General features: G+C 46.1%; 1 protein-coding gene across 2 annotated transcripts in view; it reads right to left on the minus strand.

Moving 5' to 3' along the window:
* Positions 1–22597, minus strand: part of GPD1L (glycerol-3-phosphate dehydrogenase 1 like) — a 59569-nt gene extending 36972 nt beyond the window's left edge. Inside the window, exons 1-2 of one of the 2 annotated variants that reach the window (XM_070575899.1) lie at positions 22296–22597; positions 9289–9466 (exon numbers count right to left, since the gene is read on the minus strand). In XM_070575899.1, coding sequence (XP_070432000.1) covers positions 9289–9466; positions 22296–22342 — 225 coding nt within the window. In that variant the 5' untranslated portion in view covers positions 22343–22597. Of the gene's footprint in view, positions 1–9288; positions 9467–21906; positions 22170–22295 lie in introns of those variants that run through there. The other variant, XM_070575900.1, reaches the window with a different exon arrangement.
* Between the last annotated feature and the right edge of the window lie 534 nt (positions 22598–23131).

A 23131-nucleotide genomic window follows, 5' to 3' on the forward strand; every position in this document is an offset into this window, starting at 1 on the left:
GGATGGTCGGTCCTTAACTTGTTGAAGCCAATGGGCACGTAAAACACTCAGAGCCAAGGAGACATTTGCTGGGGCCTCTAGGGAACAGCTGCTTCCTTGCTCTTCTGCGGGAGCTGTTGGATCTTTCCTTGAACAGTGTGGGATGGTGGTGTGGGGTCTGGAACAGCTGTAACCATTTTACAAATGGGAGGAGAGAATCTAGACCTGCCAAGGGGCTCTGATGTGAATGAAGCCAACTTTGTGGAAGGCAGAGCCGAGAAACAGAGGAAAACACAGGGCTTTGTTGACATCATTTAAGCTAATGGTTCAGGCTGCATCCGAAACCAGCTCTACCTGGACTTTTAGTCATATGAACCAAAGCATTCTCTATCTCAGCTTAAGCTGATTTGAATGGCAACATAAAGAATCATTCCCCATATAGCAGATCATAACCCAAAGTCTAGCACTTCTCTGTCTTTATTCACACCTCCAAAGGCAGGGGAAAACCTGTTCTCCTCTTCAGAGGGGCTTCTCCAGATTGGTAATCTAGGCTGGGTAGCCACAGGTGGTAAAGACACATCACCAAAAATCGACCTGCTTATTAGTTCCCTAGCATCTGGAGATTCTGCCTCCTCCAGAAAAATGATTTCTTACTCTATTCCATTAGCCTCCCAATGCCAACCCACAGTTAGTCTGTTTGTCCTTTACTGGCAACGCTCTTTGTATATATTTGCCTGTGGTCCCACCCAATCCCCCCTAGCCCTACCAGGAACTCGGAGCCCTCACTCCCCCTTGGGTTACTAGTCTTACTTAGGCAGGGATTTCTGCTCTCTACACTCTTTTTCACATAGAGCCTGGAAGCCTGAATTTTAATTAAAACCTTTCTTCTCTGGATTGTTTCTATTGTTTCTCCTCTTCCCCATCCATCTCCAACACATACATGCACAGACACCCCCTTTCAGGGCACTTGCCAACACGGTGAAATGGAAAAGACACCAGAACCACAGAGAAAAGATGAACGCAACTGATCAGCTGTGTGACCTTGGACGAGTGACTTATCTTCACTGACCTTGGTTACCCCATATATAGAATGGGGATAAAAGTCACCTTTCCTACCCAACTACTTCACAGAGCACTTTCCAATTAAGTTATATAAAGCACAGTGCTTTGAAATGATATGAAACAAATGCAAAAGATCATTCATCAGAAAAATCTACCTGCTTCCTACAAATTCTTAACTTTTAAGGAATCAGCCCATCCCCAGGTCCCTTGTTAAAAAACATTTGCAAGGAAGCTGCCAGCTGGTCCAGATTTCTTCCTGTCTCTTACATTTCCTTCTTCAACAAATCAAATAAAATTTCCTTCTTCAATAAATCAAAGAAGCTTCTCCTTGGCAGAGTGGTTAGGGTTTAACCCACAGAGGCAATGTGTGATACGAGCCACATTTGTATGGTGCACAAGGTCCATTCACAGAACATTATTCCTCTCACACGGTATCAGAATGAGCTCTCCTCAACCAACATGGGAATTTGAATATTCTCCTTCAGAATAAAACCCTTAGCTAAGCCTCTATCCTATCTTTTACTCTGAACAAAATCAAGACACTGCTTAGGAAATGCCAACCTATATCACGGTCAAAATCTTTCTGAGGGTGGCAGCATTACAGAGCCTGAAGTAAGTTGGGAAAGACAACTCAGAACAAAAGGGCTGCCTGTCATTGGCATGGAGGACAAATAATCAAATCAGAACCAAGGCATCATGGTTGGTCCACTTAATACCCAGACTTTCAGGAATCCAGGGTTCTTGGTCCAAGTTAATAAAAAAAACCAATAATAAGTAAAACCACTGGAAAAAGAGCCAGGCAAGTCTGTGTGGACAAGCCTGAAGGCTCTTTTGTATCCCCCGGCTCGGTTATCACGGTGCAGTGTGTAGGCATCTTGGTATAGCTCTATCACCAGTTAGCTAGCTGGACTCTGGGCAACTCACCTAGGGTCTTGAGGGAATGAATATTTAGATTAAACACAATGGCATGAATAACACATATAGCAAAGCAGTAGCTGGCACATAGCAGAGGTTCAAAAGTATTGTGCTTCCCTTCTGTTCTCTTAACCACAATTTTGGCCAAGATCCTAGATGAAATTCACATCCTTGGCTCTACATTCAGAGAAATGGTCCTCAGATCAATCTTATCTGATGATTCTTATACAAATATGCCACTGTCGGTAAGTGAGGTTGCTTCTGGAATAAAAAAACCAGCTGTTAACGGCTTGGCTACCCCAATACTACACCAGTAATATCAAGCAGTGATGCCCAAAGTGTGTGGTTCCTAAACCAACAGTATCACCATCACCTGGGAACTTGTTAGGAATGCAAATGCACAGGCCTCACCTGAGACCTAACGAATCAGAGGCCCCCAGGTGGATCCAGTAATCCCTGGTGATTCCGAGGAACACTTAAATTAACCATGTTGAGCATCTTTTCATGTGCTTATTGGACATTTGTATATTTTCCTTGGAGAAATGTGTGTTCAGATCCTTTGCCCATTTGAAAAGTTTGGTTATTTGTCTTTTTATTATTGTGTTGTAGAAATTCTTTATATAGACTAGATACAAGTCCATTTTCAGATACATAATTCAGAAGTATTTTATCCCATGCTGTGTGTTTTTACTTTCTTGATGGTATTCTTTGAAACATAAAAAAATAGTTTTTAATTTTGGTATCCAACTTATATATTTAAGCTCTCCAAGTGATTCTGAGGAACACTTAAATTTGAGAAGCTCCAGTGAAGATTACTCCTCCAAAGAAAATCAAAACGCTAAACCCAGGGGCTGGCCTGGTGGCATAGTGGTTAAGTTTGCACGCTATGCTTTGGCAGTCCAGCCAGGGTTCGTGGGTTTGGATCCCGGGTGTGGACCTGCACACCATTCATCAAGCCATGCTGTGGCGGCATCCCACATACAAAGTAGAGGACGACTGGCACAGATGTTAGCTCAGAAACAATCTTCCTCAAGCAAAAAGGGGAGGATTGACAATGGATGTTAGCTCAGGGCCAATCTTCCTCACCAAAAAAAAAAAAAAAAAGCTAAATCAAGGGAGGAAACAGTTAACACTGAGGCTTCCCACTGAACTGATATTCTAATTTTCACAGAAGACCTTTGGCCAAAATTAATAGGTATTATCACAACCCTATTACCCAAAAGCAAATAGTCTTATCTTTTTTGAATTGTCTTGGCCTAAACTTACATCCCATAAGACACCACCCAAAGCACTGAAACAAAACTCTTCACCCTGGTCTGTTCTTCCTTACCACTTCCACTGTCCCTGGCATTCATTCAGACCACAGGTAATGCCAGTCACCATTCTAGGTGCTGAGAAATCATCAGTGAATGCAGCCTATGCAAGAAACCAAATCAAGAGTTAGTAAAAAAGAAAAATATATAAATTTGGGGCCAGCCCAGTGGCACAGAGGTTAAGTGTGAACGTTTCACTTCGGCGGCCTGGGGTTTGCCGGTTTGGATCCCAGGTGCAGACATGGCACCGCTTGGCACACCATTCTGTGGCAGGCATCCCACGTATAAAGTAGAGGAAGATAGGCAAGAATGTTAGCTCAGGGCCAGTCTTCCTCAGCTAAAAGAGGAGGATTGGCAGCAGTTAGCTCAGGGCTAATCTTCCTCACACAAAAAAAAAAAAAATATATATATATATATATATATATATAAATTGGATACCAAAATTTAAAACTTTATGTTTCAAAGGATACCATCAACAAAGTAAAAATTCACAGCATGGGAGAAAATACTTCTGCATTATGCATCTGAAAATGGACTTATATCTAGTATATATAAAGAATTTCTACAACACAATAATAAAAAGACAAATAACCCAATTTTTCAAATGGGCAAAGGATCTGAACACACATTTCTCCAAGGAAAATATACAAATGTCCAATAAGCACATGAAAAGATGCTCAACATCGTTAGCCATCAGTCAAACGAAAATCAAAACCACAATGAAATAGCACTTCACACCCACTAGGATGGCTAGGACCAGAAAGTTAGTTAAGAACAAGCGGTGGTAAGGATGTAGAGAAAGTAGCACCCTCACGCACTGCTGCTGGGAACGGACAATGGTGCAGCCACTGTGGAAACAGCCTAGCAGTTCTTCAAAAAGTTAACGAGTTACCATACGACCCAGCAATTGCACTCCTAGGGAGATGCTCGAAAGAAGTGAAAACGTGTTCACACAAAACATTGCACACAAATGTTCACAGCAGTATTATGCATAACAGCCAAAAAGTGGAAACAACCCAAATGTCCATCAACTGGTGAGTGAATAAACACAATACGGTACATCCATAAAATAGAAAATTATTCAGCCATAAAAAAGAACTGTGGGTACTGATACACCCTACAACATGGATGAACCTTCAAAACATTGTGCTAAGTGAAAGAAGCCAGTCACAGAAGACTACCTATTGTATGGTGCCATTTACATGCAACGCCCAGGATAGGCAAATCTAGAGAGACAGAAAGTAGGTTAGTGGTTGCTTAGTGCTGGGATGGTGGGGAATAGGTGATGACTGCTACAGGGCAGGAGATGTCTTTCTAAGGTGATGAAGATGTTCTAAAATTGATTGCAGTGATGGTTGCGCAACTCTGTGAATACACTAAAAACCAGTGAATTGTACACTTTAATGGGTGAATTGTATGGTCTGTGAATTATATCTCAGTAAAGCTGTTTTAAAAAAAGAGCTGGCAAGGCCCAATGGTGTAGTGCTTAAGTTCACACACTCTGCTTCAGTGGTCCGGGGTTTGCAGGTTCAGATCCCAGGCACAGACCTAGCACCGCTCGTCAAGCCACACTGTGGCAGCATCCCACATAAAATAGAGGAAAATTGGCACAGATGTTAGCTCAGCAACAGTCTTCCTCAAGCAAAAAGAGGAAGATTGGCAACAGATGTTAGCTCATGGCCAGTCTTCCTCATGAAAAAAAAAAAAAGAGCTGGAAAGGCTTAGAAGACAAGGATGAGAGGCAGTGACAACTATATTTCATAGAGGATGCTGCAATCGTAAATCCTGGTGTCATACGGAGCTTGGTTAAAGCTGGAAGGAGAAGGCAGAAGAGCTCCCTATCTGGATGACCTCTAAACACAGGCCCTGGACAGATAAGCTATAAAACAGGATCAACAATTTTTATCTTGTAGGGACAGGAAATAAGAAGCGTTCCCTCCATTCAGGTCTAAGAGGAAATCGCAAACCCAGACCATCCCAGTTTTTATTGAGCAGGTGATGACACAGTGATGTCATTGTTACAAAAGGCTCCCATGTGGAGGGGATCACATGACGGGCATGGACCTGAGAAGGGTCAGGCTGGCAGCAGCTTGGGGGCCCCAAGCAAGAAAGACTCGCAGTCTCAAGTCAGCACACCAACTGACAGACATCCTCAATATGAATCTCATGTTGATGGAAATGCAACAAGTCTCTCCCGCTTGAATTTGCAAGGCAAAAATGATTAAAGCTAGCTTATGAGCTCCAGAGCCACATTTGCTCTATGTGAGTCAATCGATTCTACGTCTGATTTTTTATCTTAAAAAATGGTAACAATGTGGATCTTTTCTAACACTAGTTGAGTTTTTAAATGCTCAAGTGAGATATGTGAAAAACTCTGAAATAAATATATAAATCTAAAAAAAAAAAAACCACCAACAAAAACAAAACCCTGGTTTTTGTTGGTGGTTTTTTTTTTACTTCTTTTTGTTTTCCTCCCCAAAGCCCCAGTGCATAGTTGTATATTGCAGTTCTAAGTCCTTCTAGTTCTTCTATGTGAGCTGTCACCACAGTATGGCTACTGATAGACAAGTGGTGTGGTTCTGTGTCAGTATGTGCTCCATATGACACCAGGATTTACGATTGCAGCATCCTCTACGAAATATAGTTGTCACTGCCTCTCATCCTTGTCTTCTCATCTTGTCTTGTGTTCAGGAACTGAACCCTAGCTTTTAACAAATGCTTAAGTCTAAACGATTTATGTGCATCATCTCATTTACTCCTCACAAAAGCCCTAAGGCCAAGGCACTAGTAACAGCCCAGACTCGGTTGGGTTGGGGGTGGGGCAGGGCTCCCAGGCTCACTCAGTGAGCTTTCACGCCCAGGCCCTCTGACTCCAAGTGTGTGTCCTTCACCACTGCACTTCACCATCACTCAACTTTTTAAACTATTTATTACGAGGCATTTCATAGGTACAGTTCAAGAATACAGAAAGTATAAAGAAAAAAAAAACCTGTGTACCTTCCCCCAGCTTAAGAAATAAAGTTTTGCAATATCCTGTGTATCCTCTGCCAAGCACTGGCAAGGATGTGAGTTCTCAAACACAGTGGTGTGATCTGGTAAAATCAGAGATGTGTATTACCTGTGATCCTAAGATTCCATCCCCAGGAGGTGTACAAGGCTGTCCTAGGAGCACTGGCCATTAACAGCAAACAACCAGAAACCATGCCAGTGTCCACTCCAGAGAATGGATCCCTTCCTTTTCATGAATCTACAAGGCTTCAGACACCAACCTAGTCCTGGGAGTGGACAGTTCCTCCTTTCTCTCCCCTCTCTGTCCACACCGGGGGACCAGGGGAGGGTGATGGAGTCAATCACTGTGGGGGCCAGGCTCTGAGTGAAGATGGTTCCTGATTCTATGTCAGTTCCTTCCCCCTCCTGCCCTATTCACAGCACAGGCTTTAATGTCACAGAACATTTGGCAGATTCACCTCCCCCAACATTCCTTGAGCACCGCACTAGCAACTACAGGAGAAAAGAAACCAGAAAGTCAGGTTCACACACTTGGGGCAGGTAGGGGTGAAGACACAGGTACAGAAGGGACTGGCACAAAGCAGAGCGGAAGGAACATACTAATGAAGCACGTGGTCTACAGAAGGGAATGAGAGATGCGAAGCTCACAGGAATTCTCTACTCCAAGCATGGATTAGAGATGACCCAGAGGCCTTCCACGGCAGTGGGTATAGCCGCTCCCTTTATTCTTCCCATCAGATCCTTGGATAACTTAACTTCCAAGCTCAGAACCCTAGGGATCCCTTCCCTCCTCACCAACAGAACCAAGAACAACAGTGGGGAAATGCAGCCTGGCCCTAGTTCAGTGACACAGAGGAGGAAGTCATCATTGTCTAGAAGGCAATGGATTCAGCAGGCTCAGGAATGAGTCCACCCGGAATCAAATTCCAACCCTAGCCTCTAGCTAGGTGACCCTGGGCAAATTCATTAACCTCTCTGAGCCTTGGTTTCTTCCCCTGCAAAAATCAGAATCACTGCCATTATAGGAAAACGAATAGTATCAACCTGAGAGGCTTATTGAGAGCATTAAATGAGACAATATATGTAAACTACTTATCACAGCACCTGACACTAATGAACACTGTAACCAAAGGCCCAACAAAAACCTTCAGTCAGCAAGGTCTTTGCACGTCCAAGCTTCCTGGTATTTATCAGTTTATGGATCTGTCTCCCCTGCTGGACTCCTGGAGGGAAGCAACGGCCCCTTATTCCTCTTTCTGTCTCCGGCACCCAACACTCTGCTTTGTGTACACAGCACACACTCATAAAGGCTTGGCGAGTGGATAGATACAGTCATGGGTATTTCATTAACAATGGAGAGGAGTTTCTCCAGTTAACCACAGGAATTAGGCAGCCACGATGGGGTCTGGTTTTCAAACAGACTATTACAGAAAGCCACCAAAAGGTGAATCTGGCAAGAAAAGTCCATAAATTCCACTCAGATTAGGGTATACCCTTTTTGTTCCTCAAGCTTATTTTCTTCCTTCCCCGAAAGTCACTGGAATGAGGCCAGGCAATAACCTGTATTTTTTTTCTCCCAGACCTAATAAGCTTGAATTTTAAACTGTCAGTCCTATAATTCTCTATTTCCTCTGATCTTCTTCTGTAAGTTAGGCCTTGACCCTGATATTAATCACAGACCAGTGCAGTAGCTGTCCTAGTGGGCGGATCAAAGTCCACACACTTAGAAAGGGTACATTGGGAGTTACCAGGGGACACAAGCAGCTGAGGGCAAGGTTGTTAGCCCCAGCTTTGAGGTGACCAGCATTTCGAATGCCAAGAAAGTAGCCTGTTACAGGCTGAACTGTGTCCCCTCAAAATTCATACACTGAAGTCCTAACCCTAGCACCTTAGAATATGACTGTGAAACCAGCAGAGAGTTAGCCATTGATGATTAAGTAGCTAGGAACTTTTTTTCCTTTTTGCAATTACTGATTACAGCTTTTAGCTGTTTAACCCACCCATTGTTAACTGTGCAGTTTAGGCACTATGCTATCTGACTCCCACTAGGCTCCTATAGATAACATCTCCCTGGAGCCTGGGTCCCCATGGTAATGGGTGTGTGAGCTGTTTTTCAGGAATTAGAACTCCTTGTCCACTTCAGGCTGGTTGAGACCACCAACCCATCCACCGGGCCTGCACAGATGTCCGATAAGCGACCTCCTGATGTCAATCGGTTAAAAACTCCACCCTCAGATCATGCTAATGCCGCCGTTTTGTGAACGTGGGTCCTATGAAGAGGCATGGAGTCTGACTACGCTTGCACAGATCATCAATTCCCTCACCTCTCCTCACCTCCAGTCACCTGCCTTCACATTTCAGACCACCTTGCCCCCCAGCCCATAAATATCCCTGAGTCGCTACCTCTGGGGAAGCAAATTTGAGGCTCATGCTCTCGCTTCCTCACGTGGCTGCCTTGTGAGTAAACCCTCTCTCTGCTGCAATCTTGTCATCTCGGTGTTTGGCTTTCTGGGCAGTGGGCAAAAACAAACCCGGTGTGGTGACAACTGCATTTGGAAACAGGGTCTTTATAGAATTAAGTTAGAATGAGGTCATTAAGGTGGGCCCTCATATAACATGACTGGTGTCCTTATAAGAATTAGAGATCAGGACACAGACACACAGCAGGAAGACCATGTGAGGTCACAGGAAGACAACAACCATCTACCACTTAAGGAGAGAGGCCTCAAGAAACCAACCAACACCTTGATCTCGGACTCGAAGCCTCTGGAATCATGAGAAAATAAATTTCTGTTGTTGAAGCCCCCTGTTTTCGGCAGCCCTAGCAAACTAATACAAAGCCCATTTTCAGACTCAGGAGAAACAAAACTAACCAAGCAAAGAACTTGGCGGTAGAAAGGAACAGGGCGAGACGGAAGCAGCCTTCCTATTTCTGCAAGTCCCAAGTGCTAACTCAGCCAAGCGTGACTTTCAGAATTAACCAAATGTACTTTTCATCCCAGAGTCTTACCACATTTTCTGGCAGTTTGTGTCCAGGGAGATATTTTACATTTTCGTGGTCATTATTTATGATGTCTGTCAGTTTTCTCCCATTAACCGTTTCTTCAAAGACCCACATCTTGACCGTGGAGGCAAACTTCTGAAGCTTCTTGACATTATTACCAATTATTTTTGCAACAGCTGAACCCCTACAAAAGAAACAGTGGAAAAGAAAAAAATTAAACTCACTCGGGCAGAAGAGAAAAAGCACTAGATTAGAATTCGAAGCCTCGCTCCTGATTCTGATTCAAGCACTGAGTTTATAACTCAAGATGTGATGTATCAGCCACAGGCCATTTGAAACTTAGTTGTTTTTACCTGAAAATACCACCCTCTGTGATCAAGAAAGCCCCAGAATTTGGGAGAAGGTCAAAAAGCATCACCTCTTGAAACTAGTAAGCATCAACCTATGTTGGAAGAGACTATCACAGACAGAAGAGAAATCCACCTAAAAGATGGCATAAAAATAACACTTAGAGGGTTCACTAAGCCTCCGAGGCAACAAGGCTATATTTCAAATCTATCAAGGAGGTTAAAATGTAGCTATCCCAGAATAAACTGCGTCCTGGTGAACCGCAACAGGCCCCAGGTGCAGTCATAATGGAAAGACAAGAACCTGAGTGGATTCCAGAAAAGGAGCAGAGCAAGGGCACAGGGCCCGGCCGCCTGAGCGGTCCCCCAGTGGACATCCAGCTGGCCTCTAGCCCACCAGGCTCCCTTATTTCTGCATCTCTAGTCACCAAACATATCGTGGTAATGAATGTCCCCCACAGGCTCTCCGACAGGGGAAGAGAAGGCTCTCTGATGAGTTGACACCAGCCCTCTGGATACGGGCGGTGGGTCTGCAGCTGGTTGCCACAATGGAGTGTTCATGACCAGCATGGGCACCTGTGCCCACCTCACAGATGGGCTGAGCGCAGTGGACCACGGGCCTGCGGATGGGCTGAGCCAATCAGCTTCTCCTTCAGGACTTGGGTCAGAGAAATAGTTTGTTTCTTGGCCACCTTTCCTGATGTGAGGAGCAAATGAAAGAACGGTAAAAGAGCACTCTGACAATTCACACATTCAGGCATTCGTTATTTTTCTAGCAATTACTCTCAAGACAATTTGGTGAGATGGAGAAAGGGGTGATAACAGAAAGTGACGGGGACCAAGCTGATGCAGAGAAACATATTGGAGATGGTTATCCTTACTCTCCAATAAATCTCAGTTATTCTAACCCAACTCTAATTCATCCCAGCATATAAACCTCTGTGATTTAACAACCAGGAAAATCCAAATAATTATAACCACACTAGAATCATTTTCCCTTTCCTGAGAGAGAATGGACAAACTAAGCCAGTGCTTCTCAACTGTGCACAATAGAATTGCGAGATGTAAAAATCCTGAGTCCCAGGCCACTCCCCAGACAGATGAAACTGGTACCTCTGGAGTGGGATCAGGCATCAGTAGTTGTTAAAACCCCTCAGGGTGTGATGTGCAGCCAGGGTTGAGAACAGCTGCTCTGCACAATGATCTAGAACTTTGGCACCCTCCTCTCTCACAAAAGATAGCTGTAAATATCAATGCTCTGTGGCTTTACCCATGAAATTCTTATTCCATGCTAGCAGGACAGTTTATTAGCTAAATACCCATTAATCCAACTCTCCTGACACTTCATAGAAAAGAGGCCAAGAATCTCCCCACCATCACTACCACCTTTATTCTAGTCTTGGAAACAGCTGCTCAGGCACTCACAGGGCGATAGCAGCTCGGGCTCACAGTGTTCCCTGGCATGAAGTAACTCACACAAGGCCAAAGAGAGCAAGAGTGCTTCTGCGGAATCGAGCAAACTGAGGGGGGTCCGGAAGACACTAGGAATCCAAGTGTAATAAATCAAATGAGAAAATAAACCAGAACCACAAGACCCCTCCCCTATGACCTTCTCCCTTTACAGCCACCTCCTAGGGAAGCCTGGCATTTGCAACCAGAGGCAAACCTGTAGCATTTTGCTGAAATGAGTTAGTTAAGACAATTTAAATAAAAATTGGAACTGTTAAGAACTAAGCCCACCAGACCATGTTTGTACCTCCTCTGGGGTTCAATGGGGCTTAAAATGACAGGACAAAAATAAGTAAGGGAAACTCCAGTTATGTTATTTACTCATGTGAGGTCATCAGGACCTTATTCTGCCTCCTCCCTGGTTTCATCAATCACTTCATTCAATCATTCATTCGTTTATTTATCTGTGATCAAACATTTACCAAGCACCTGCTGTATATAATGTGTTGAGCTAGAAGCTGGTGATACAACAGAGAAAAGGCAATGCATTCTTACCTCTCAAAAGCTTACCACCCACTCAGAGAGATGAACAAGGGAAAAGAAATTCACAATTCTACTTGCGATAAGAGGTGAAGAAAAATGGAGGGGTATGTGATTGGGAGGGTAAACTGCGACGGACTTTAACACAAAGAACTCAGCTGTCATCCATGAGAAACCTCCCATGCTCAACCTGCTGTTGAGAGAACCACGCACAGCGTACAGCTGGGGCACAGGGAGAAGACACGGGAACGGTGCTGAGGAAGACCATACCTCTGCTGAGAAGCAAAAAGGGCTTCACAAATTAGGGATGGGAAGGGCAGGCAGGGCAGCGCTTCCACCCAATACTCAGCTCATGGCAGACACACGAGTGAGCCCCACCAAGCCAAGAACTACCCAGCCGATCCACAGACTCATAAGTAACAGTAAATGCTTATTATTTTGAGCATCTAAGTTGGGGGAGGGTGGGCTTTTGCAATAATAGTGAAGGGATGCACCAAATACACCAGCTTTGAGGTAACTCCAGGCAATAGTGGGCCAAGCTGTTGGATGTGCCACGCAGGGATGGGGTGGGAGTGGGTGGAGGGCAATGGGGAGGGTGAACAGGATGGAGGGAAGAAGCATGGAGTTTGATTCAAGGACAAATCTAGAAAGGAAAGAAACAAAAAGATTCTGGTGCCTATAAGGCCTAGTCTTAATTGTTCTAAGTAACTTTTACAGTAATCTTCTTTTTGGAGATCAGGACTTAAAATACTACATTTTGTTCTGTTTGGTTTTAATCTCTTTGACAATCTAGTACAATCTCCATGTTGACCCAAGTATTTTCTTTGCTGTCTACCTTTTTCTGTGCCATTTATAAAACCTCAAACAGGATAATCCACCTCAACATAATAAAGGCCGTTTATGGCAAGCCCTCAGCTAAGATCACTGTGAGTGTTCCTACCGCCAAAAATAGGGGAGACAGGAGGAAAGTTGTGGAGGCGATAGATGTTTATTATCTTGATTGTGGTGATGGTTTCACAGGTGTATTCATATCTCCAAACCCATCGAATTGTACACATTTAACATGTCCAGTGGGGGCCAGCCCCGTGGCTGAGTGGTTAAGTTCATGTGCTCTGCTTCAGCGGCCCAGGGTTTTGCTGGTTCAAATGCTGGATGTGGACATGGCACCACTCATCAAGCCATGCTGAGGTGACATCCCACATGTTACAGCTAGAAGGACCCATAACTAAAAATATACAACTACGTACTGGGAGGCTTGGGGGAGCAAAAAGGAAAAATAAAATCTTTAACTAAATAAATAAATAAATATGTCCAATGTTTTTTGTATATCAATTATGCCTCAACAAAGCTGTTTTTTTTTAAAAAGTATAATCCACACCCAAAACCCCTTTGTGGCTCTGAAATGGTACTAGATGCGTACATTACATACGTGTCACTACTTCCAACCAACGTGAAAGAACAGGATCCAACAGAGCAAAGGGAGTGTTTGGGAGGAACCTGAGCGTTTTGAAGGGACTGGAGTCTATTTATAAGTGACACACTCTGTTCTAAAAGAAAAAGTGACTGGCCTACAGAGGCCAGCCCAAAAACATGCACAGATACTTGAGAACTGAGCTTAAAATAAAAGTACTGACTAGTCCATGAAGGCAGTTTGTGAGTGGCTTGGTCGTGGTCGTGGCTGGGGTCCCACATTGGTGGAGCTCTCCATGTTTCAGGGGTTGTTCGGCCACTGCACAGCACAGCCAGGCATGGATCTTACACTGCTGGCTTAAGGGCACGAGCAGCCATTTCCACAGCTGGCCCCTCACCCATCTACTAAATGACACGTGGGGCAGATGACCTGTAAGGTCCCTTCTAGGTTTATGATTGAGTCCAGTGTTTTCCAAGGTGAGGAATGAGTACCAGGGGTGCCCCCAATGGGAGAGCGCCCCTAGACACCGCACCAAATTACACTGACTCACTTGTACCCTTCTCAACTCCTATGGCCCTTTTGAGAGAGCGCCGAACGTCTCACTCGCGTGCGATTATGCTGTTGCCATCTCTCCAGCATGTGCTAATTTCCCTTCTTCACAAAGTATGAGGCAGCTTCGGACTTGCAGAGGCAGGAGTATCTGGCAAGACTCTGTAATACTGTTGTTTTCATTCCACTGGTGGTTGTTGTCACCTTCTACTTATGATATTTACAGTAGCAATATGAAGTCTTCTCTCAAGTCAACTTTTAAAGAAAGTATACCAAGCAAACAATAGTACTGGTGTGGTGCAGTCAGAGCCGAAGCCATCCGGGCGGAGCCTGTGTGATGAGGTTTAATCCGATCCAAACTCTTCACTTCGCAGATTAAGACACATGAGGCTCAGAGTCACTCTGACCTTGTGTCACACAACCAGGTGGTGGCAGAACCGGGAGAGGGACTCAGGTCTGCTGATGACCAGTCCTGGGTCTTTACATAGATGTATAAAATCACATTTCCTAGGAAATCATGAATTATCTTAACTCAGGTCTCAAAGTACAGACTAATTCACAACCTCTACAAGGTTATGTAAATGAAATTTAGAAGAGATTTGGGTGGGAAATAATGTTCCAGTGGTAGCTATGTACTGGGTATATGATATAAGATCTCATTTAATCTTTTTTTTTTTTTGAGGAAGACTGGCCCTGAGCTAACATCTATTGCTAACCTTCCTCTTTTTTTTCTCCTCCCCAAACCCTCAGTACATAGTTGTATATCCCAGTTGTAAGTCATTCCAGTTCCTCTATGTGGGATGCCACCACAGCATGCCTTGATGTGCGGTGCTAGGTCCATGCCCAGGATGCGAACCGCAAACCCCAGGCCGCCAAAGCGGAGCACGCAAGCTTAACCTCAGCCAGGGGGCCAGCTCCCTCATTTAATCTATACAGCAACCACAAGAGAGGTACACATTTCCCCACTTGACAGATGAAGAAGTTGAGGCTCAGATAGTAAGTTACCCAAAGTCACGCTGTCCATCTAGAGCCGGCAGTTCTAACTCAGCTCCGTATCCAAAGCCTACACTTCCTGCTATTTTACATCCTGGTGTAGAGTAGAATCATTTGCTGAGAATACAGATTGAGTACCTGTGAAGTGCAGACACTGTCCTGGGCACAGGAGACACAGGGAATAAAGCAGACAAGCCCCTGTCCTCATGGAGCTTAGAGACTGATTAATGGAGACCGACGCTGCTCCAGCAAGCACACAAAGAAATGTTAGCTACACCACACTGACCAAAGTGGCCAAGCAGGTGACACAGTGACACTTGGTGGACATCAGGGAGGTCAGGGAAAGCGGGGAGGAAGTGCAGCTAGGGCTGAACTCTGAACTCTGATGCAGGAACAGGAGGGGCATGGAAATTATCTCCTGCTTTTATCTAGGGCCAACACTGGTAGGAAGAGGGAGGGGAAGGGGAAGGAGGAGGGATAGGAGGGGGGAGGGGAGAGGTTAGAGGGGGAGAAGACAGTGAGGGAGAAGACAGTGAGGGAGAAGTCGGGTGACCAGCAGAGGGGAGGCAGAGGAAGGAGGGAAGAGAAAAGAAATCGGAGGGAGAGGATGGGACTGCATGGGGAGAGGTGAGAAGGTGAAGAGGGCAAGGATGGGACAAGAGGTGAGAAAGGAGCAGGGATGGGCAGGAACAATGAGCATCGGTTCACTGCCTACCAGGTGTCAGGCACTGTTTTTGTTGTTGTTACTGAGATATAATTGACACATAACATTGTGTAAGTTTAAGGTGTACAACGTGTTGATTTGATACATTTATATACTGCAATATGATTAGCTCCTTAGCACGGCACTCTTCTAAATACCTTACCCAAATTATTCCTTTTAAGCCTCAGCAACTCTCTGAGGCAGGTACCATTATGATCCCCATTTTTTACAGGAAGAAGTCAAAGCCTGGAAATCACAAAGATGGTCAGTGGAAGAACAGAGATTTGCACCCCAGGCTGTGTCTTCAACATTCTGCTCTCCCTCCCTGGTCCCAACTGCATGGACACCCACATGCCGGAGGTCCTAACCTCCAGCTTGGTAACCCCCCACCCCCAGCCCCTTGACATTCACTCTCTGTCCACGGCCCTCTCGCTCCTTCCTCTCTAAGAAAGTCATAAATATGACTCTAAGGTGTCATATTTTAATCAGGCTGGGGAGGCGCTGCGTCAGCCAAGGTATAGCTGCCTATCAAGTCAGGCCCGAATCTCACAGAATTCTGGTGGCCCATGTTCCTTCACAGGGTACAGAATCTTTCTGGGCCAGAAAGGACCCCATAGTCCATCCTTTATTTTTTTTTTTTTACCAAGGAAGAAACTAGGCCCAGGAGAATTAGCAAGGGTTCAGCCAGATTCTCCACATTCCATGCCAGGGTCTCCCCCAGAGCTGGAAGAGCGTGGTCAATTTTGGTTTAAATAACATCCACTTTTTTTTACTCATTAAAGTTATACATGAAAGAAGAAAAAACAATTATGCATAATCTCACCACCCAGGGAGAACCAGTGTTAACATTTTGTGTAATTCTTTGCAGTTAAAGGACTTCAATAAAAGTATAATCAAACACCAGGGTATTCGATGCAAATATGAAAAATGAAGAATTTTTTGAATAGATTCCACTTGGTGAATGTTTATTTGATCTCTGGATAGGAAAACTTTCTAAGCTTAAAATCAAAGACAGAAACCACAGAGGAAAAAGATCAATGTGAACAACTCCACATAAAGGAGGAGGAGAAGGAGATGAAAAAAACCTTTCTATCTATCAAAATTCAAACTGCTGAGGAAAAAGCTTAAGATAGAACGTTACATTTCACAAAGAACAGGATGCAAAACTGTACATGTCACATGATCATATGCAATTAACAAAATACATACCAGCTCACACCCATGAGGATGGCTACTATCACACACACACACACACACACACACACACACACACAAAGAAACAGGAAATAACAAGTGTTATTTGGTCACCAGTGGACCAGTGAGGACTGCAGAAGCTGGAATCCTTGTGCACTGCTGGGGGGAATGTAAAACGGTGCAACTGCTATGGAAAACAATACACTGGTTCCTCAAAAAACTAAAAATAGAATTATCATATGATCCAACAATTCCACTTGGGGCTATGTATTCAAAAGAAATGAAAGCAGGGACTTGAACACACATCTGTACACCTATGTTTATAGGAGAATTATTCACAATAGGCAAAAGGTAGAAGCAACCCAAGTGTCCACTGACAGATCAATGGATAAATAAGATGTGCTATATACATACAATGGAATAGTATTCAGCTTTAAAAAGTAAGGAAACTTTGACACATGCTACAACGTAGAGGAACCTTGAGAACATAATACTAAGTGAAATAAGCCAGTAACAAAAAAGACAAATACTGTATGATTTCACTTACGAGGCATTTATATGAACTCTCTCTTGCTGTTGTTGGAATTCAGCCACCACGTGGAGAAGCCCAAGCTAGCCTGCTGAAGAATGAGACATGTAGCCCAGTCACTCCTGTCAACCTGGCCAAAGCCTGTCCACTGCCAGACAGGCGAAGGAGGTCACCGAGGACCAAGAGTCCCAGCCAACCCACCACTTGACCACAGCCTTATAAGTGAGCCCAGGCTAGACCAGCAAAACACCCTCCCAGCTTAGTCAGCCTAAATTGTTGACCCCCAGAATCATGAGCTAATAAATGATTACTGTCTAAAGTCATCAAGTTTAGGGGAAGATGGTTAGGTAGCAACAGATAATTGATTCAGTTCCCAGTTCTCAACTGAGGAAGAAACTGAGTCCCAAAGTAGGATGATGGCAAAGTGCCACTAGTATAATCTTAAGGGAGCCCAGAAGACTTCTGGCAGACTGAGCTTAGTTCTTGACATCACCAAGCATGGGGACAAGGGATGAAAGGACGAAGAAAGGGAGAAGGGTAACCTGGATGGTGAGGACCCAGAAACCACTTCCCACCAGCAACCACTGAGAGCCTTGGGGACACTACCTGGACTGCCACCAAGAAGATTCAGTGGACATATGACTTTGCTATCCAAAAAGACATGTCTTAGAAAATAGTGGGCTCACCCGGGCATTGCCCTGAGATTAACAGGTGTAAGCTGGACGTGACAGATTTTTCACTCAAATATAAGATTTTCCTAAGAATTAATTTGCTAGATTAATTTTAAGAAGATCAGTTACCTTAAAAATAGTAAACTATGATCATTTGTCATATCTATAAGAGGGGGGATGCCTGCTTTGGAGGGAAACTGAACACGATGATTTTTAAGGCCTCTTTCAATTTGATTTTTCTTAAGTGGAATATTATTACACCAGACTTTTGTTGGGAGGGTAAGATACTCAATAGTTTTATGACAGTGAGATTTGTCCTCAGGTAAAAGCATGCCTCTCACTGAAAATGATTAAGAATTTATAGAAACATGGACATTGGAGTAAGAAGGAGCTGAGTTTCAGCTCCACCTTTTTAGCCACTGACCTGGGATAGTTTTCTCTAAACCTCAGTTTTGTCATCTAAAACAGGGATAATTATAGTACTGCGTAGGCTTGCTTTGGGATTTAAATGAAATAGTGCAGGTACTTGACACACAGAAAACGACAGTAAGTGGTAACTGTTATTATGATTATCCCTCTCAAGGGAGGGGAGGAAGCAGAAGAGAAGAACCATGTAAGAGGTCAGAGAGGGTTAAGAGGTGAAAGGTTAAGATATGAAAACCAAGAGGTCGTGACTCACCCCTGAACAGGAGTCGTGATTTTTATACTGAACAGGCGGGGGAGTGATGGAAATAGATGACTAAGTATCAGGGTGTTTTGGGTTTTGTTTTTCTGTTAACTGTACAGGCTATCTCACCCTGCTCACAAGGGAACTCTGGATCTCTTCCCAGTTCAGCTCAAATTCATCCTATTATCGAACTCTCCCTCCAGCTTCCAAAGCAGAGGTGTGTCAGTGCCGCCTGTTGACAGAGAAGGGATTATTTCTGACCTCGGAGGAGCTAGTTTACAGATGCTCAAACTGCTGCTGGGCTCTCCCTGTGGGGGTGTAGCGAGAATCATGACAGAAACTGAGCAGTACAAAGGGTGAAAAGGGAGGACCAAGAGCCACAGTGCCGCATTCTGGATGGTTCCAGCGGCCAAAAAAGAGTCATACACGTCCAGCTTTGGTCACCAGTGCAAAGTAGGCCAAAGCTCTCCCTGACCTTTAGTCTCAGGGGTCAAGCTGTGGGCTGATGGTGAAAACAGGAGGAAGAGATAAAACAACTCCTGCAGCTGTCCATCATTTATGCTCTTTGTCTTTCATCTCTCCTTTCTCTGCCTCTACTCCTTAGCCAAACTCCACGTGGGTCTGGTCCATTTTGTAACTTAACGATGATGCTGGTCAAGGATGATGAAACTAGTGATGATAGTAGCTGACATTTACCTTGCCCCCTCCCCAGATCACCTCATTTAATTTAATCCTGATCATAATCCTAGACAGCAGGTACCAATATTACAAGCAATGATACTTGGAGAGGAACAATTTGCTTAAGGCCTCAGAGCTGCCAAAATCGAAACGCAGAGAGCTGGAATCTTGAGCCCTCCTTACCCCACTGCATTACCCTGCCTCCAAAGGAGGCTTGGGGCAAATGCTCCCTAGCACCGAGGTTTCAGTTCTAGAACTGGATCTTGTACTATGTCTGGCTGATCTTCCCAAGGTTCTAGTGGAGAAACTTTATTTCATCTTTGGAGGAACTTAAGAAGCTGTTTTCTTTGTGTTGTTTTTCTGAGTCACTGGAGCCATAAAAAGCCACACAGGTTAGGAAGCAGCTCCCTGCAGCCCCAGTCGTGTGCAGCATGGCAGGGCTTGGCTGGATGCATGAGGGCCCCTCCGGCCTCCTCTGTCTGATCTGTCTAGAGGAAAGGAGGTGCCAAAGGACAAGACAAGGCTGCATTACATAACCCATCTACTTTCCCTTCATGTCTTTCCTGGTTGAAGCTCCCTGGCAAGGCGGCCAGATTCAGTCTTCTGGTATCTCTACTGTAATCCATGATCCTCACATGGGGAAGCACTCAATGTGAGGGTTATAGCCACTCTTCAGCTAGGAGCTTAGATGTGACAACACCTTTATTTACATAAGCATTCTGAGCTCCTCCAAAGTCCCAAGTGTAAACATTGCTTAAGCAACTTCCCATTCCTGAGATGAGGCCCACATCTGGAAGGGTAGATCCATCTCCTGGTAGTCTGTTTTAAAATTAGCAAAAGGCTACAGGTTTCTCAGGGAAAAATCTGTCCCACCTTCAGGGCATATGAATCAGCAAGTCTAGCCTCAATGGTAATTCTGATGCAAGTCATCTCTGGACCACGTTTTAAGAAACACTACTTCAAATGTAACGTCTAAACTTGCGACAGATATTTCATTCCATTTTGTTGCTTTTGAATTTATTTTCAAGTCCTTATCCATCTCAGACCTGATGGCAAATTCCTTAAAGGCAGGGATTGTGTCCAGTTGTGTCTGTATCCCAGGAAAGGCCACAGGATCTACCCAGGGCAAACTCTCAAATGTCTACTGACAGAGCTTGACCCCCGACCAGCCCCTATGGAGCCTCTTTATGTTCTTTTCAGTTCTTAAGTTTCCGAGATCTCTGGGGAGGTCATGCTCCTCTCTCTAGGACTGGAGTGGCTCTGCACTCAGGGCAGTTGCAGAAAGGCAACAACTGTTCCCGTCTGATCCCACAACTCATGGAGCCAGGCAGCCCGCCCAAACTATCGGCACGGCACATTTCTCAATTGCTCTGCTCCAGTGTCACTAGCTAAGTTCTACTCCCTTTCCATGGGCTGGAGTGGGCCAAGAAAACAGACAAGTACATCAGAGTGAAGCAGCGGGAAGGCAGCCAAATCCAAGCAGAGGGCGCAAGAGGGTCCACTCTTGCTCCAGGCCCAGAGCCCGCCTGGCAAAGCTGTGCTACCTCTGTTGCACCTTGCAAATTAGGAAAAGGCGCTGTCATCTGTGGTTCTGTGTCCTCTCACAGAAGAGGAAAACTAATGTTCAAAGAACACGTGCTAAATGGGTGCTGTTCCAGTCCCGCGGCCAACAGGGCAGCTGACATCTCACTCAAGTGACCTTGGGATCAAAGCCGGCAAAGACAAGCAGAAAGTCCAAATGATGCTCTGCAGTGGATAGGTACTGACTCCACTAAATGTTGGGTGGAACATTCCATTCTTGGTCAAAAAACAGCAGTTTACAGAGAAGTGCATATTATCCTAGTATTTGCAGGGCAGAGAGGGAAAAAAACACGTGTAAACATTCTCTTGCATCTGACGGAATTTCTCCAGAAAGGACAGAAGAAACAGATAACACTGGTGTTCCTCCAGGAGGAAGGTACCTTGGGGGACACGTGTGGGTGGGAGATGTTCCACTGTTTTTTTTGTGGGTTTTGGGTCACTAAAAGGTACCAAACAATGGAATATGTTACCTAAGCAAATATAATTACATTTTAAAAAGTTAGTTTTCAGACCCTCATTTAGTATTTACTTAGCCTATGACAGGCACTGGGCTAGATGCTGTACGCAAGAGCTGGGTGAGGAGGAGTGGAAACAGATAACCCCATGAATCATTACCTTGCAGTGATAGACGTCAGCAATGGGGGCACAGGGAGAGGCCACTGGCCTTGCTGGGACGGAAAAGTGGAGAACCAGATAAGGTTTCCTCCAAGAAGTACTTTCTGGGCCAAGTCTTAAAGAGTAAGACCAAGGAGCTAGTACCAATGGCTGCAGCATTCCTAGAAGCCTGAACTGCCAGGAGTGTCAGACCACGCAAAACCAGAAGCAGTGAAAGAACCTCACTCTGAACTATTCTATACCAGTCCCTCGGATGTGGGAAAAACAGTGCACAGCAAGGGAAAAAGGACTAGAAATATCAGATGCCATACTCTATTCTGCCTCCCCCACTCTCCTCTATATTCACCCCAACACAGAGAATCGTACACAGTGGGAACTAACTAGTTGATAAAGAGAACTAAAAGAGCTGACATTTACAAAGAGCTTAGAAGAGCGCTTGATACAAAGTGCTTAATAAATGTTAAAAGTCAAATAAAGCCTAGCAGAGAGCCGAAGCTTCACAAACATCTCCCCAGAGGAGAATTCCCAACGCCCCTGGGAGCGGAGCCTGCCGGAACTTGGATTTTCTTCCAGCTAGAACGTTACTAAGATGCTGGACTATCAGAAGCGGGTCGAGACCCGCAACTGAAGGACAGCGCGGACCCCGGCCTGGGTAGCAAGCGCCCCTTAGCCCTCTCTGCCTCAGTTTCCTCCGTACCGAGACTACAGTAAGAAGACTCGCGCCCCCCTCAATTCCTCGATCCAGGCGATCTGCCCAGGAGAACGGAGAACGCCCTTGGGATGTTGCGCAAAACTACCCGGGCGTGGCGAGCAGGTGGCCTCTGGTCTCCCGCCGTGCGGTGACTAGAGCGCAGACAGGTGCCCGCGGGCGCGCAGAACCCTCTCTCCGCGCTGCCCCCGCGGCAGGGCCTCCGGGCCAGTGCCCCGGCGGGGCCTCCCCAGGCGCGCGGTGCCGAGGCCGCCCGCCCCGCCTCCCTGCGCGCGGTGCCGGGTGCTCATGCTGCGACGGGGACCCGCGGCCCTGGCCCGCCCCGGAGAGGGGCTTCCTGGAGGCGGAGCCCGCGCCGCTGGCCCGCAGCCGCTCACCAGTTCCCCGAGCCCACGATGCACACTTTCAGGGGCGCCGCTGCCATGGCCAGGCCGGAACGCTGCAGCCCGGCCCGCGCCTCCCCGGCCGGCCGCCTGCCTCCGCCTGCTCAGCTTTGGCCGCAGCGGGCGCGGCGGCCCCGCCTCTCCGCCTCTCAGCCAATGGCAGCGACCACCCCCGCCAGGGCGCCCCAGGCCACAGATGACAGCCAGGGAGAGCCCGCCTCGCAACTCCCGAGAACCACTGCGCACGCCCCAGCCTGGCTGCCCTCCGGGCCCGGCTCCGGCGCCGCCCCACCCCTGCCCGAGGCATGCCGGGACTTGTAGTCCGCTTCCCGGCAGCCCCGCAGTCCCGGGCAGCTGCTGCAGCCGCGCCACGTGCAGCCCAGGGTAGTTGAGTAGAGGCTCGCGCTCCCAGCGCTGGAGGCTGCGCTACCCTCCCGGCAGAGCGGCTCGCGGTGGTGCCGCCTCGCTCAAGCCCTTATCCTCATGCGGCAAGAGCCGCCACACTGCTACTTAGAGCCGAGAGAGGATCCTAGGTTGCCCCTAAAGTCGACCAGACTTGGGTCAGAGCTCGAAGTGCCCATACCTGACTTTCAGCCTCTGCCTCCCTTGTGGAAGCAAGACACAGCCTGGCTCTCCTGAGCTTCTTAGTGACCTTGTATCTTCTGAGGCCTTCGGGACTTTGCAGGACAGTACCTGCACTTCAATGTGGACATCTTTCTAGTGAGAGTCAGCAGAGAGACCTGGACGCGGGCAGCATCACCCTGACCCAATTGCTTAGCACAGTTTGCCTCTTTGCCCCGGCGCACCAGGAGAGTTTGTGGTTCTGAGAC

Source organism: Equus przewalskii, chromosome 15 (genome assembly GCF_037783145.1).
Source record: "Equus przewalskii isolate Varuska chromosome 15, EquPr2, whole genome shotgun sequence".
NCBI lineage: Eukaryota > Metazoa > Chordata > Mammalia > Perissodactyla > Equidae > Equus > Equus przewalskii.